The following is a 14,316-nucleotide window of genomic DNA, read 5'->3' on the forward strand; positions in this document are numbered from 1 at the left end:
GCGAGTTGTGGGTGCGCGCGTGGTAGTGGTGCGTGCACACGCTGCACAGGGTCTCCAGGCCTCGACGCGCCACATCCGTGTCCGTCCTACGATGTCGGTGAACAGCCCCACACATGTGAGCAGCGTTGTGTGTGCGGTGGTGCGTGTGCGGTAGTGTCGTGTCGTGCGCGTGCGGTGGTGTAGTGAGCTGACGTACGAGAGGAGGGCGTATTTGAGGGAGGCCAGGAGCATGCTGTAGGTGGGGGCCTGGAGCGAGAGGAGACTGCGCGGCGCCTCTTCAAACAGCCCACACAGCACACTGTAGTACCCATCCCTCACCTTCGCATACTGTGTGCGGTGGTGTCAACGTGCGCGCGTGTGAGTGTGCGATGGTGCGTGTGTGCGTGTGGGTGTGCCGTCGTCAGTTTTGGGATGTGAAGTTATGGGTCGTTTGCGGCTGCGAAGGTGGTCGTGCGCGTACGAGCATGAGTTCAGGGGTGATGAGCGGCAGGATGCACGTGGTGAGGGCGAACAGGGCCAGCTGACCCGACTTCTCCTGCACCTGCGGGTCCCTCCGCGGCCCGCTGGCGTCACTACTCACCGCACAACACGACACGACACGCACACGACACACACGACACACACGACACACGACCCACACACGACACGACACGATGGGTTAGGGGAGCCTCGCAGGGAGCCGGGCCTGAAAGAAGGAGGAGTGGAGGTGCCTGATGAAGTGGTAGAAGAGGTTGTAGAGGATGGCCGTCCGCTGCTTGGCCTCCCGGTACCGCTGCTTCTCCTCCTCCTTCTTTCCGCCGGCCGTCGCGCCTGTGCACCGACAAATTCGCGCGTTATTTAAATGGAAAAAATAATGAATCAATTGAATAATTAAATAAAGAAATAAAGCGAAATAGATAAATTAATTAATTATTTTGCGTACTCTTTTCCTTGGAGAGCTCGGCCAGGGCTTGGAAGTAGTGGTAGAGCCCGTTCAGCAACGCGTCGACCTCCGATCGCTCCTTGATGCTGTTGATCTGTGCCGTGTGTGTCGTGTGGTGTCGTGTGTCGTGTGTGTCGTGCGGTGTCAACTGACGCACGCGCGTGGTGATGTGTGTGAGTGCGCAGGACGGACGATGTACCTGGTAGAGGAGGAGATCGCAGAAGAAGGCGGAGATGTCCTCGCGCATGTCGACGCGATGCGAGTAGATGCGAAGCAACGACGCGATCTTCTCCAGACACGGGAGGGCCACGTGGAGGGTGGCCCGCGACACCACGCCCCCGCCCTTGCCCGCTCGCACCACTCCCCGCAAGCTCTGTCGACATAAAATTAGGGCTTCCGTGCGTGCGGTTGCGCGTGTGCGGTCATACGCGTGCGTGTGCGGTCATGCGTGTGCGTGTGCGTGTGCGGCTGTGGTGACGGGAGGGCGTACGGAGATGAGGCGTTCGACGTGGGACACGACCTGGGCGTTCTGCGCGATCGACGCGAAGTCGGCCCGGTCGAACACCTTTACAAAGTCGGCCTGGATCGGGCTCACGATCTGCTGGAAGTACTGCTGCAGGGCCTCCGGGTTCTCCGCCCCGCCGGTGCCGCTGCCCATCCGCACCAGGGCCTCGACCAGCAATCTGCGGACCAGTGGTGTGGAATGTGAAGGAATGCAGCAGGGCGGCAGGTTAAGGAATGCGGTGAGGAATGTGCGGGGGGTTGGGGGGGGGTGAACCGGTGGAGGCGAGCGGAGAGGGAGGTGAGGGCGAGCGAGATCTGCTTGACGTAGGCCTCGCAGAAGTTGCGATAAACATCTGTCGACACGCACCATAGCAACATATGTTGGCTGTGCGTGTGCGTGCGTGTGCGTGTGCGTGCGTGTGCGTGTGCGTGTGCGTGTCGTGTGTGTACCGAGCTGAAGCAACACCATGCGGAAAGGCAGCTTGGACAGAGACAAGAGGAGCTCGCACGCCTGGAGCAAACGCGACACGACACAACACATAATCAGCCAGGGAACGCCAGTTACTGGATTTCTAACTCGCGTCGTGTCGTGCCGCATCGTGCCGTGTCGTGCCGTGTCGTGTCGTGTCGTGTCGTGTCGTGTCGTGTCGTGTCGTGTCGTGTCGTGTCGTGTCGTGTCGTGTCGTGCCGCATCGTGTCGTGTCGTGCCGCATCGTGCGTGGCGGGGGCGACGACGCACCTGAACAGCGAGGTTGGGTTCGGCGCCGGACCAGTGCATGAGAATCGAAGAGATGCTCGAGAAGAAGAACTGGATCATGTTGGGGATCATCCCGCCCGTCGAGCCATAGGCCGCCGCCAACCGCTCACTGCGCCCACAACGATATTCGTTATCGGCGCGTACGCGGTCGCGCGTGCTATGACGCGTGTGTGCGGTGCGTACCTGGCGGGGGTCTTCTGACGGTGGATGGTGAGATAGGTGGCAGACCAGCGGCTCACGAACCATAGCAGGGTCTCCGCAAGCAGCGGGCTCACAATGTCGTCGAACCCATCCTGTGTGTGCGTGCGCATACATCAGCCCTTCCGCACACGCACACGCACACGCACACGCACACGCACACGCACACGCAAACATGCAAACACGCGATATAGCGACGTCACGTGAGTGGGACGACGGGGCCTACCAGAGTTTCGTTGGTGAGGCAGCTGTTCTGGAATTGGAGTACAGCCATCACGGCGTTGGTGGCCAAGATGACCGCGTCACTCTCCTGGAAAACGCGAGGCGTGTGAGCACAACGCGCACTGCGTGCGTGCGTGCGTGCGTGCGTGCGTGCGTGCGCACACGTACGTCGGACAGGGCGTTGATGGCCGAGGGAATGTGCGCGAGTTCGTCCTTGGGCTCATTGGCCAACACGTGGCCCGTGATCAGCACGAGCCAATGCAGTTCCTCCAGAATCACATCCAGCCCTGTACCCGTCGCAGGCTGGCGTACGTGAGTGCGTGCGTGTGCGGTGGGTCGTGTGCGTGTCGTGTCGTGTTGTGTGTTGCGTGCCTTGGATGTTCATCTGCTGGACCTGGCCTTGCCATTTGGCCAACCGATCGCCGAGCATGGACGTCACGAGGTGCAGCGAGTGCGCGCAATCGAGCCGCCCCAGCCGTCCCACCGCCTCCAGCTGCTCCTCGAACTCTTTCTGTTGTGTGTGTGTGTGTGTGTTGTGTGTGTTGTGTGTGTGTGTGTGTGTGTGTGTTGTGTGTGTTGTGTGTGTGTGGTTAAAACAAAGTGCAGGAATGCGTGCATGTGCGGTGTGCCGTACTTTGTCGTCGCAGGTTTCTTCGTTCTCGACGAGGTCCTGCTCCAGCTCGCTGTGCGCGATGGCGATGCGCGCTTCGACATAGAGCTGGAACACATTCCTCGTGTACTTTTGCAAGGTGGCTTCATAAAGGGCAACCCGAATTAGCAACTAGTTCGTGCCAGACACACACGACACATATGACACACGCACCACCGCATATACACTTTTGTGTGGGAGAGGGTACCCTTGACGGCCGTCCACTTGGCCTGGTTGCCCTCGCCGGTGGTGCCGCCGCCCAGCTCCTCCTCGACGTCGCCCACTAGTAGCGGCAGAAGAGGGTAGGAATCAACTTCCGGAAAAATAAAATGTAAGTCAATAAAATGCAACTAAAAACCAAAAAAGATTTATATATTACTTTACAAAGATATAATAATAATACAGAAATATATTTACAAAATAGCAAATGTAATGTTGGGTAGAGGGGAGGTACCAAAGACGAGCCAAGCGTCGGTGAGGTAGTTGAAGCAGTCCAGGTTCCACGAGAACTCCACCTCCTCCACCGATTTGAGCGATTGCAGGCAGCCGCATGTAAACGCGCAGAACTCGGCCAGGAACGCGTCTTGTGGAGAGAAACAAAAAACATAATTCCAACCAACACGCACCAAAGGTCACGTCAGACGCAAGAGCGCTCAAGAAGAGAAGGGGACATTCATTACCCAGAGCAGCCGGTACGGGCGGCAGCTGATAGAACATCTCGATTCGGAAATTCGACACCAGACGCACCTGGGCAGCCCAACAACAAGAATTGAGCTCACGCCCACGACACACGACGACACACACACACACACACACACACACACACACACACAACGCACGCACGGACACACACGGCATGGGCGATACCAGAATGTTGCTGAGTCCGATCATCTGATCGCCGAAGGAGGGCGAGAGGGATGAGGGGGCGCCGGCCGAGGAGAGGATGGTGGTGTACTTGCGCATGTGCGGCATGAGCAGCTCGAGGAAGGTCTTGAGGTACTGCAGCTGGTGCGCCTTGTCGGGGAACACGTTGCCGGACAGCGACGCCAGCTGCGACAGGGCGACGCGCGTCAGGTGCGACAGGTCCTCGTTCTGCTCCACCATCGCCAGCAACTGTTTCAACCCAACGCACACATCGTCAGCCACACGACACACACGACGACACTCACGACACTCACGACACTCACGACGACACACACGCCACAGTACCTTGAAGAAGCAGAGGAGGATGTCGTGGGAGGTGACGAAGATGTCGCGGTAGTGGGGCGGCGGCTTGAGCGGGGCGTTGGTGCTGTCGCCGCCGGTGGGCGGGGTCCGAGTGAAGAGGAGGCCGTCGCTCGAGGCCTGGGCGTCCTCGAAGTCCCACGACAGGACCTGCGCGGCGAGGGTGAGGCACGAGCCCAGGAACGCGCCGTCGTTCTGCAGCGAAGCCGGGTTGGTGATGAACTGGTGGATGAACGCCATCGTCCACGTCAGCACCTGCTTGAGTTCCTTGTCCTGCACAGCGCGTGATGTCAGAATCATAACATGCAGAGTGTGCGTCGTGTCGTGTCGTGTCGTGTGTCGTGTAGTGTGTTGTGTGTGTGTGTGTGTGTGTGTTGTGTTGTGTGTGTTGTGTGTGTGTTGTGTGTGTGTTGTGTGTGTGTGGCATGACGTGGCAGAGAAGAGAGAGCGGGTTGTGGGAGAGGCACGGCGAACGAGCGGTTGCACTTGAGGTGGTAGGTGACGGGCAGCTTGGTCTCGCTGTTAGTCTGCTTGGAGGAGAATTCGTTCACCAGCGCGAGCAACAGACCCACGCCCTGACGCTTCTGTACATCGACAACACCAATCACGTTAATGTAAGTGTGCGTGTGATTGTGCGTGTGATTGTGCGTGTACGTGTGCGGTGGTGCGTGTGCGTGTACGTGTGCGGTGGTGCGTGTGCGTGTACGTGTGCGCCTATGAGTGCATGTGTGTGGTACCATGTGCATCTCGCCGCCGAGGAGGGTGAGGATCTTCTGGAATGTGGCCTCCTTGAACTGCAGGTTGGGTTGCGACGTGGGCGAGGGGAACTCGATGTCGACCCATTCCCGTTTGATCAGCACCGCCACACACTGCAGAAGCTGAGACTTGACAAAGTTCTGGAGCCTGTGTCACCACGCGACACGACACGACACACGACACGACATGACACGACACGCACCACATCAGCACACACGACACACACGACACAACAAGTGAAAATGTGAATGTGGAGAGAGTACGCGGCGTGGCTGTTGACGAGGAACTGGAGGAGGAAGTCGCGAATGCTGTCCCTCTGCTGCGGCGACAGGGCGGACCACTCGCGCAGGACGGCCCGGCGGATGGTGGAGACGCTCTGGAACTGCGCCGTGGGCACCTTGCTATTCTCTGTAGAAAGTTGTTTAAAAAAAACAAAAACGTAGCAAAAGAGTGATTAAATGACAAAAGAGAAAGATTAATTGATAAATGGATGAGGCGCCCAGGGGATAATGACGAACCGAGGATGTACTTGCAGAGCTCGTAAGGATTGGATTTTTCCTGAAAGCTCAGCAGGACCTTCTGCGCCTCCGGAGATGGGTTGCCTTGCTGCAGAGGAGATGAAAGATGCCACTAAGCCAATCGTTGTGGCACAGTGGTAGTGCCATCGAGTCCGAGAGTACCTGAATTTCATGCGATGCCCGCTCAATTAGCGCCAAGGCCTGATTCAGCTCCTCCATCTTGGTTCTTTGAAGAATCACGGCAGCAAAAAGGAGGAGACAAAGAATATTTATATCTATTTATTCCAAGAAGTCCAATAGTTCACCAATGCGAAGATGAATCAGCAGCGGCACTACTTGATGAGAGGTGTGAAGTTTGTTTTTGTTTGGCTTCACTGCATACGCTCGAGGAAGGAGTCGAGGTTGTACTCCTCGTTGTACTGCGATTCGTCCCACAACTCCTCGAGGCCTTCGAGCACCTTGCTGAGCGCTCCGCCGGCCTTCTTCACGCCCTCGTCGCCTCCATGAAGATGAAGAAGAACAAGAACAGGGTCAGTTCCATCACCCACCGACAATCGTGCATCGCTACAACGGTTTGGGCCAAGGCGGTGGTGGGCGACGTACCCTTTCCGGATGTCTGCTCCAGTCCGGGCAACGTGCCGGCCTGCTCGGCTGAGAAGTTGAAGAGGTCGAGCAGTTGGTTGGTGTCCATCGTGCGGATGCTCGCGTTGTCCGAGTTGACGATGCTGTTGGCGATGTTCATCTTGAACTTTTGCAACCTGCAACCATCACCAGCTTCAGTCCACCGCACACACACGACACACATGACAATGACACACACGACACACAAGGCGGGGTCGCATACCCCATGATCTTCTCTTCGAGAGTGGCGCGGGTGATGAGGCGGTAGACGTTGACGGTCTTCTTCTGTCCGATTCGGTGCGCCCGGTCCATGGCCTGCAGATCCTTCATCGGGTTCCAGTCGTGCTCGACGAAGATGACCGTGTCGGCGCCGGTCAAGTTGAGGCCGAGGCCGCCCACGTGGGTGGTGAGCAGGAGGATGTCGATGGTCGGGTCGGCGTTGAACTTGGACACCACGTTCTGGCGCTGCTGGGCGGCCACCATGCCGTCCAAGCGGAGATAGGACACGTTGGGCATGTGGGCCTTCAGCAGGTCGGTCTCGATGATGTCCAGCATCGACTTTAGCTGCGCGAAGATCAGCACCCGGTGGTTGCTCACTGCGCCCAAACCAAACCAAACCGGTGGTTGGTGTAAGGAGACCGCATGGGGAGCGGTGAGGGGAAAAGTGTGGTGGTACCGATGGGCTCCGTGGCGTCTTCGGCCTTCTCCACCTGGGGAATGCCGATGCCGCACTCGTTCAGGAGTTGCCTGTCGAGAAAACGAAGAAGAGAACGAATGAGATATTGAAAAACGAAGTGCTTGCAAGTGGGGGGGGGGCACAAGAAGAACGAAGCGTACTTGAGCGATTGCAGCTTGGGGGCGGATTCCAGGGAGCGGAGTGACTCGAGGCCGTACTCCTTCTTGATGGCCTCGTACTCCGGATGCTGGTCGTTGAGCACGAGGGCCGGGTGGCTGCACAGCTTGCGCAGGTACTGCAAGGCTTGGAAGATGTGCGTTGTCTTGCCCTTGCTCTCGGCCGTGGCCTTGGCCGCCGCCGCCTCCTCGCTGGCCATCGTGGCGATGCTGCTGGCGATGCCCTGCTTGACCTGCGTCTTGGAGAAGTCCTCGTAGAGGCGCACCTGGAGTGGCGACAGGTAGCAGTAGTAGTCCTGGATGATCTTGGGCGGCAGATCGCCCAGCACGTCTTCCTTGACTCGCCGCAGCAAGAACGGCAGCACCTGTCTGTGCAGCGCCTCGAGCGCCAACGTGCCCGCCTATTGACGTGCATCGTGCGCATTCTTAGCATTCTTCTCGGGAGATCACAAGAACAAGAAGCGAGGGAGTGAGCGTGCCTCCTGGTCCTTGGGGGTGCACTTGGGGTCCTTGCTGGCGAGGATGGGCTTGGAGTACATCTGTTGGAACTGGCGCTCGGTGCCCAAGAATCCGGGCATCAGGAAGTCGAAGAGAGACCAGAGCTCCAGCACGTTGTTCTATGCAACAGCAGCAGCAGAAGCAGCGATGGGGATGAGACATGAGCCCTGCTGCCCACGATATATTAAGTGGGAGGTCGATTGTTGCCCTACCTGAACGGGTGTTCCGGAGAGGATGACCCGGTGGTTGGCCTGGATCTGCTTCACGGCCTGCGTGATCTTTGTCTTGCCGCTCTTGATGATGTGGCCCTGCACGAGAGTGATGATATTTCTCAGTTGTCAGCTCTTAGCTGTTCAGGAGCCAACACGCCCGATCGTGTTGTGTGTGTGTGTGTGTGTGTGTACCTCGTCCAACACGCAGTAGTTGAAGGTGAAGGCCTTCAGCTGGTCGATGTCGTTTCGCAGGATGTCGTAGGACATGATCACCACATCGTATTCGCGCATCTGCTCCTGCATCCTGGTTTGTGTGCACACCATCGATGAATCAGCAACACCGCCTTCTCACTCTCACGTGGCGCACGCGTGCGTGTGTGCTGTGAGCGCGTGTTACCTCTTGCGGTCTTGGGGCTTGCCGTAGTACTGCAGCGGGCGCAGTCGATTCTCGCAGAACTTGAGTATCTCCTGGTGCCAGTGGGCCGAGAGGGTGGGCGGGCACACCACAAGCGACGGGACGGGTGCGAACTCGGGCGACCTGGTCCGCTCGAACTGCTCCCGCCGGTGGAAGTCGTCACTGGCGATGATGCAGATGGCCTGGAGGGTCTTGCCGAGGCCCATGTCGTCGCACAGGATGCCGTGGAGCTGGTACTTGTTCAGGAAGCCGAGCCAGTTGACGCCCTCCTGTTGGTACTTGCGCAGCTCGGCGTTGATCTTGATCGGGAGCGCGTAGTTGTCGAGCTTGGACCCGTCGAGCAGCTGCTCCAAGAACCGTCGCTCCCGCTGCTTCTGCTCCACCATCTCCTTGGGCAGGTCCGGCGGGTCGGGAATGGCAGACTGTCGACACAACACACCGCGCCGTCAGCCAAGAGATTCTTGTCGACTGTCGACACTGCTGACTGCCGGCTGCTGACGCGGGGCGGGAGTGGTACCTCGAGGGGCATGAGCTTGATGAGGGTGGCAAAGCAGTAGGTGACCACCTTGCGAATCCTCTCGTTGAAGTCGCTCATGCGACCCAATATGGGGACCACGAGGAACACGATGTAGGGCAGGATCTCACTACCGATCGTGCTGATGATACCTTTCGTACACGAGGGGGGGTGCGGGTGAGCGCGAGTGTACGACGAAGCAGCGCGGAAAGGTCGCAGGAGCAGAACGCACTGTGCAGGGCTTCGGTGGCGCCCAGCCGACTGTCGACATTCTCGACGTCGGCCAGCATGGGCAAGAGGCGACCAACAACTTGCCGCATCGCCGGGTGGGTGATGGTCTGCTCCGTTGAAGAGGAGTTTGTTCAGAGTGTGCGCGCGAACGAGCAAAATGCAACGAAGGGGGAGGGGGCGAGTGAGCGGTTAGGTACCTTGCAAATGGTGGCCAGACACTTGGCCAGGCATGTGCGCACGCCCGAGTGAGGATAGGTGACAAAGTAGAAGACCAGAGGCAGCAGCTCGTCGATGACCTTGGGGTACAGAGCGCTGTGCAGGTGCGGCACAACTGTCGCCGTCACTTGGAGGGCGTCCATCAGCGAGCCCGACACCTCGGCGTTGTCCTTCAACACGTCGAACGACGCTGCCTGCTGCGGAGACGCACATGCGACACGCGACGCGACACGAACACGACACGATGAGAAAAGAGGTGAGGAATCTCACAGAATGAACATGCAGACAAGTTGGCCGGTCGTACCTGTGACGGATCTGTGGTGTCGTGCACCTGTTTGAGCGGCAGGCACATCAGCTCCCAGAGCCAGGGCAGACCCTGGAAGAGGGTCTCCTGGAAGTACTCGGCACAGGCGACCAGCGCGAACGTGGCGCCGCGGCTCTTGACGAGGTTCTCCTGCTCCTCGGCCGCGGCCTGCGCCCGGGCGGCGTCGCTCCCCTCCGTCTCCTCCTTGGCCTTCCGCTCGCGGCCCGCTTCCTCGCTGTCCTCAGCGGCCCACAGGCCCTTAGGCCTGATCGTGCAGAGGTATGTACACAGGTTCTTGATGATGCGCGGGTTCGGGCAGGGCGTGCGAACTGTAAACAACAACAACAACAACAACAACAACAACAACAACAACAACAACAACAACAACAACAACAACCGTAATAACGCGATCAGTCACCGGCTTAGAGTGTCGATACAAACTACGAGGACCCAAAGGGGGAGGTACCTGAGCACAGGCGGAGGAGGTGAGCCAGGGCATGGCCCGTCCGTCGCTGGAAGACGGCACTGGTCTCCTTCTGGACGGCGTTCATGAGCGCGTGAATGAGCGCGTTGAGCTTGTCTGGCAGGGCCTCGAGAGCCACCACCGCCGATGCGATGCACGACGCCACCGTCACGCGGAGCCTCGTTTCCTCTTCGTCGTATTGTGCTGGTGGCAGTCACACAGAAGGTCGTCAGCCGAAGCACAGCAACACACTCAGCGGGGCATACACGAACGGCCGGGTGAGAAGAGATACCCAGACAAGTCAAGACGCGCTTCCGTCGGGCCTGCAACTGCGTCTTGACAGAGGCTTCGAGCGCGGCCAATTGGCCGAAGCAAGCGTCGAAAACATCGGTGGCCTGAGTTGGGGGGTAGAGTGAGGTCAGGTGTGGGTGAGTGATTGTGCGTAGCCGGTGTGGAGGCGAGGCGCACCAGCTGCAGGGCGACTTCCTTGTGGACGCACTGCTGTTCGGTGATTGGCAGGAGATCGCTGCCCACGGGTATGCCCACCGAGACGAGGCTCTGGATGAGCACCGAGCATTCGGCGTAGAGCTTGGTTCGGTGGGACTCAATCTCGCTGTACTCCTCCTCGCTCGACAGGCGGGAGTTGAGTGCCTCGCTCATATGCGCAGGGAACGGTTGGCATGGCGGCTGCGAACGAGCGGCAGAACGAGAGCAGATGTTAGATAGCAAGGCAACCAATGAGAGGCGTAGTGGAGAAATAAATACCAGTGCGGGATGGACCAGATAGCCCCACTCGGTGAGGACCAAGCTAGCTGCCATTTGCTGCGCCGCCGAGCGAGAACTGATCTGAGAGAGCAGCACGCTGTATAGCTCATCCAGGTTCTGCGCGCGAGGGAGCATACGCGTCAGTCGATCATTCACAAAACTTGCTCAGCGCACACGACATGCCACAGACGAAAACAATGCGCGCGAGATGTTACCTCCGCTGGCCATGCGCGAGCCAAGGCGCCTAGCGCTTTCGCTCCCGCAATCCGCATTCTGGCGCTGGCCTCGCTGGCTTCTCCGTCGTCGACCGGTCGGCCCAGAGCAGCGGACGACGAGGACAGATCCGATGGCGAAGCGTCGTCAGGCTCTGCCTGTGCCACGCCTCGCTTCTTCGTCGCTGGTCCCTCGCTGGCGGCTGTCTGCGGCGACGATGGACCGGCCGCGGCGGCTTTGCCGCGTTTTCGCTTGCCCCGTCCGGCGCCGGTCGCCGGCGGGTCGTCCGCTTCCACGTCCTGCTTCCGCGGGCGCCCTCGGCGGCCCTTGGCCGGCGCTGAACCGGTGGAGGAGGAGAGCCCAGACGACGACGATGAGCCGGCGGCAGTTGGATAGGGCGACCCATGGAGCGCGGAGAACCACGTCGTAAGCGAACGATGCGCTGCCTGTCGCACGGCCGGTCCCTGTCCCAGCCAAAGACCATGGTGAGCGACTGACCCATAGGTGGCGTGATGCAGAGCTCAGAGAACAACGCACCTGCGCGATGGCTACGACGAGATTCCACACTGTGTGTGACTTCTCGATGATGTCCGCTTTCTCCTCGAGCATGAAGTTGCGGAAAACGTTGCTGAGGGCCTCGGGCAGGATGGGGGGCAACCACAGGCGGACCGTCTGTGCGCCCATGGACAGCAGTTTTTCGAACGTCTTCAACGCCGAGAGGCGCACGGAGGCGATGGTGTGTCGAAGGAAAGGCCATAGGCGAGGCACAAGCGTCGCCAGAGGGTGCGCGGAGGATTGCAGCACCTGGCCAAGCGAGAGCTCCAAAACCGAGGGGAAGGAATAGAACTCAGCTGGAGGGGAGAGAAACAACATGGTGAGCCAAGACTTGATGACCTTCATCATTCGCCAAACAAGGGAGCGTGAATGTACCCAGCAGGTTCATGATGCTGGTGGTGGAGGCCGAAAGGTCATCGAGATCGGTCAGGGTGTCCCATAGAATTGTGAGGATGTCGGGCATGAGTTGTGGCTGAAGCCGGGCAGTGGCTTCGGCGATGGGAAGAAGCGAGCCGGCAGAGATTGACCGCACGTCGTCATCCAGATCCTGCAGGCTGTTTTGGGTGTTGGTCGAGCCAAGGTCAGCGCAACGCACGCACGTTCTCCGCGGCATTGCGCATTGGCACATGATGGGGACGCATGGATGAAAAACGTACCCGCGAATAATGGCGGGCAGAACCTGAGGCAGGATCAACTCGGCCAGGTCCCTGCGTACCGCTACCACGTACTTGAGACCAAGCATGCCTCCATGTCGCACCTGCCACTCCTCTCTCTGCGTGAACATCAGGATGATGTCCAACACGCGGCGCACGTCCTCCGCGTTCATGTGCTTCAGCAGAGCACCTGCGTGTGCGCGATACACATCCCAAGCCCGTGAGTCAATCAGCGCTTGTCATAGCAGGCAATCAAAGCCAGCGAATAAGCAGAGGCGAGAACGCACCCAGGGCCTGAGCGCAAGTTTCTCGGACGGGCGCGGTCATCTGGTCGGAAATGTAATCGCCGAATCGATCGAGCGCGAACACGCAGAGCAAGCGGAGGGCGTAGTCCTGAAGGCAGGCCCTGTTCTGACGCTCGAGCTGCTCCGCAGTCGCACCCACCGTCTTCCCAGCACCCTTGGCGTGCGTCTTGAAGATCTCCCTCAGACCGACACCTGCGCCATGCCTCACCTCCCAATTGGGGCTGTCGCGGGTCGGCGTGAGTCGGGGAGCTCAGGAAACGCTGCAAAAGAGGCGGAAGCGAAGACGTACTTGAAGAGATCGTGACACAGATCCTCGGTTATGTCTTGGAAGGGCCAAACGGTTGTGTCTTCGTACGCCTTCTCGTTGTCCACCACAGACTCGAGGACCACCTTGTCGGACGATTGCGGCTGGTCGGTCACCACTGTCTTCATGTTGCGGCCCTTCTTGGGCGCGCTTTCATCGGCCTTCGGTGCTGGTGCCGAGGCGGAGGCGCTGGCACCTCTGCCTCGCTTGGTGGTGGTGTCCTTGGCCATCTTCTTGGCGCGCCTCTTGGCAGCATTGCGTTGGCGCGCAGACATGCCCTCGGTATTCTCGACCTCGGCCTCGCGCTTGACTTCCTCCTCTTTCTTGGCCTGCTCGAGTTTGGTGTGCATGACGAGGTCCTCATCGGATATCAGATCGTCATCGTCACCACCGAACTGGCCCACCATGCCCAAGTTCTGCTTCAGCTGAGCTCGCTGGAAAGCCAGCCTCTCGGCTAGCGGCATCTCGTCGAGGTTGATATCAAACTCCTGTGCGTTCACGTGGTGTAAGAAGCCTGCGCACTTCGTGGAGTATACCATGCATGTTTGTACGGTACCTCGCCTCCAGATGCAAGCAACTTCTTGCCGTTATCGAGTACTCGGGTCACGTTGAACGTGTCAAAGCTCATAAGTGTGGTGGGTGCGGTGGGCTCTTCCTTTTTCACTTCCGCTACCAGCTCTGTTGCGATTCTCTTCACTCAGCGATTCAGAGATTTGAGAGTGGCGAGAGGGTCGTACTTACCAGGTTGCGTGGTGGAACTGGGGGCTGGGTTCCAGAGCGGCACGTTGGACGCGATGGCATCAATCGCTTGCCCAGCTGCTACACGTGCATCCCAATTGTTGTTGCGCAGCACGATTCTTACCTACAATGTAAGGAGGTACTCTAAGAGGACTGCACTCCACAACGTAGGCATAGCAAGTAGCATACCCTCCTGAGCAAATTTTGGAGATCGTATGGATGAATTTTCTGGATCTCGCCGATTTGCGAAGCGGCAGTCTGCCTGATGGCGGGCGTAGAGCCAGCTGCACAGTAGGCGCCCGTTAGTAGGCAACAAGAAGGTAAACAGAAACAACGTGGGCATTGGAGGCACTCACTCTCCAGCAAGTTGAGCAGGCGGTCTAGTCGCGTAGCCATCTTGCTGATTTATAAAAATCAATTGAAATTGAAATTGAAAATCAAGAGATCGCCTTCACACACGCTCCACTTGATCGTCCACCAGTCTGGCACGAAGTTGGGAGAAGAAGAAGAGAGAACAGGTGGAGGGGGTGGGGGCGAGGTGGTGGCGTGGCATGTTGTCCCCCCCCTTTTGTCTTCTATTTATGCTCTGGCGCGCCTCCTGTCCTTCTGCTTGGAAGCTGAAAAATCGTGATTGGTCGCCGCAGCTTGGCGAAATTTCGGACTCCTCTAATGCTGTGTTGGCGGCACCGCCAGAATCGCCAGTCAGG

General features: G+C 58.7%; 2 protein-coding genes across 2 annotated transcripts; both read right to left on the reverse strand.

The window, feature by feature from the left end:
* Positions 1 to 40: 40 nt before the first annotated feature.
* On the reverse strand, positions 41 to 5,969 carry ACA1_111860 (uncharacterized protein; the record flags this gene model as incomplete). Its single annotated transcript, XM_004341973.1, has 25 exons — positions 41 to 86; positions 197 to 327; positions 461 to 572; positions 771 to 810; positions 923 to 1,016; positions 1,122 to 1,295; positions 1,413 to 1,605; positions 1,701 to 1,779; positions 1,877 to 1,937; positions 2,166 to 2,292; positions 2,367 to 2,476; positions 2,608 to 2,691; positions 2,772 to 2,906; positions 2,998 to 3,114; positions 3,238 to 3,356; positions 3,461 to 3,535; positions 3,707 to 3,835; positions 3,879 to 3,999; positions 4,120 to 4,365; positions 4,462 to 4,749; positions 4,944 to 5,060; positions 5,214 to 5,379; positions 5,496 to 5,640; positions 5,751 to 5,838; positions 5,913 to 5,969. Coding segments are annotated over 25 exons (3,054 nt in total), but the record flags the coding sequence as incomplete, so codon positions are not given.
* Positions 5,970 to 6,121: 152 nt separating this feature from the next.
* Positions 6,122 to 14,005, reverse strand: ACA1_111870 (SNF2 family Nterminal domain containing protein; the record flags this gene model as incomplete). Its single annotated transcript, XM_004341974.1, is given in 30 exon segments — positions 6,122 to 6,249; positions 6,354 to 6,508; positions 6,595 to 6,967; positions 7,048 to 7,118; positions 7,209 to 7,489; positions 7,553 to 7,592; positions 7,725 to 7,840; positions 7,934 to 8,029; positions 8,126 to 8,237; positions 8,331 to 8,770; positions 8,788 to 8,832; positions 8,866 to 9,014; positions 9,095 to 9,200; positions 9,291 to 9,503; positions 9,614 to 9,942; positions 10,080 to 10,280; positions 10,369 to 10,471; positions 10,545 to 10,763; positions 10,842 to 10,958; positions 11,057 to 11,518; positions 11,592 to 11,905; positions 11,985 to 12,163; positions 12,266 to 12,316; positions 12,338 to 12,452; positions 12,550 to 12,759; positions 12,776 to 12,827; positions 12,853 to 13,359; positions 13,428 to 13,562; positions 13,799 to 13,893; positions 13,966 to 14,005. The coding sequence occupies 30 exon segments, from the start codon at positions 14,003 to 14,005 to the stop codon at positions 6,122 to 6,124; spliced, it is 5,454 nt and encodes a 1,817-aa protein (XP_004342023.1).
* Between the last annotated feature and the right edge of the window lie 311 nt (positions 14,006 to 14,316).

The sequence above is a fragment of the Acanthamoeba castellanii genome (genome assembly GCF_000313135.1).
Source record: "Acanthamoeba castellanii str. Neff unplaced genomic scaffold scf7180000084669, whole genome shotgun sequence".
NCBI classification, from domain to species: Eukaryota; Discosea; order Longamoebia; family Acanthamoebidae; genus Acanthamoeba; species Acanthamoeba castellanii.